The sequence below is a fragment of the Opisthorchis viverrini genome (genome assembly GCF_000715545.1).
Source record: "Opisthorchis viverrini unplaced genomic scaffold opera_v5_156, whole genome shotgun sequence".
Taxonomy (NCBI): domain Eukaryota; kingdom Metazoa; phylum Platyhelminthes; class Trematoda; order Opisthorchiida; family Opisthorchiidae; genus Opisthorchis; species Opisthorchis viverrini.
In genome coordinates this window covers 1,094,202-1,094,814 of record NW_008751814.1, presented here as the reverse complement: position 1 = coordinate 1,094,814, position 613 = coordinate 1,094,202, and the positions used below count along the sequence as shown (strand labels likewise).

The 613-nt window shown below is 47.6% G+C and overlaps 1 protein-coding gene across 1 annotated transcript in view; it reads right to left on the bottom strand.

The window, feature by feature from the left end:
* Positions 1-200: 200 nt before the first annotated feature.
* The window catches only part of T265_07095 (hypothetical protein), a gene marked incomplete at both ends in the record, with an annotated part of 5,711 nt that continues 5,298 nt past the window's right edge, over positions 201-613 (bottom strand). The window contains one exon of the mRNA XM_009172533.1: positions 201-571. Within this exon, the coding sequence (XP_009170797.1) occupies positions 201-571 (371 nt within the window). The remainder of the gene's footprint in view (positions 572-613) is intronic.

Sequence of the window (613 nt, the reverse complement as noted above, 5' to 3'; positions counted from 1 at the left end):
CTTTAGATGAGCACTGATGTCAGCATCGTTTATACTTACGTGGTACACATGTCTCCAGACTCTATGCCCTATGGATAACGGACCAATCAGAACCCAACCCAAAGGTGTCTTACAGCGCGAGGTTCTTTTGCTCGCCTAACCTCTTCTCCATAGGCCAATGTGCCACTGGAAAATCTTCTTCCATCAATATTCTCACACGCTTATTTGGAAGCTCCAAAAAAGGTTGTATCCTTCAAGTGATTATATTGACCAGCTATCTCCGTTGGGCTGATGACTGGTGGGCTAATGGGCAGAGAGCGTATTGCAAAGGCTTGTTCAGCCGCTACGGTCTTACCTGAATCTGCCGATTCAAACTCGATTCTGAGACATGCAGCCTCCACAGTGAAGGTCCCACTCACTGTAGGTACAACGCCAAGGCAGGTTCCTGATTCCGTCTGAGATGTGGAGTTGCACAAACCAACCAGCTTGGTTTTGTTGGCATCTGGCACTACATGCAACAGATGATGGCTAGACCACAAGCACCTCTCTATACCACACTTCTTAGGAGAATCGCACTCGTTACTGGCATGGCCTGGTTTTAGGCATACAAAACATAACCGCTTCCTTCTCACCA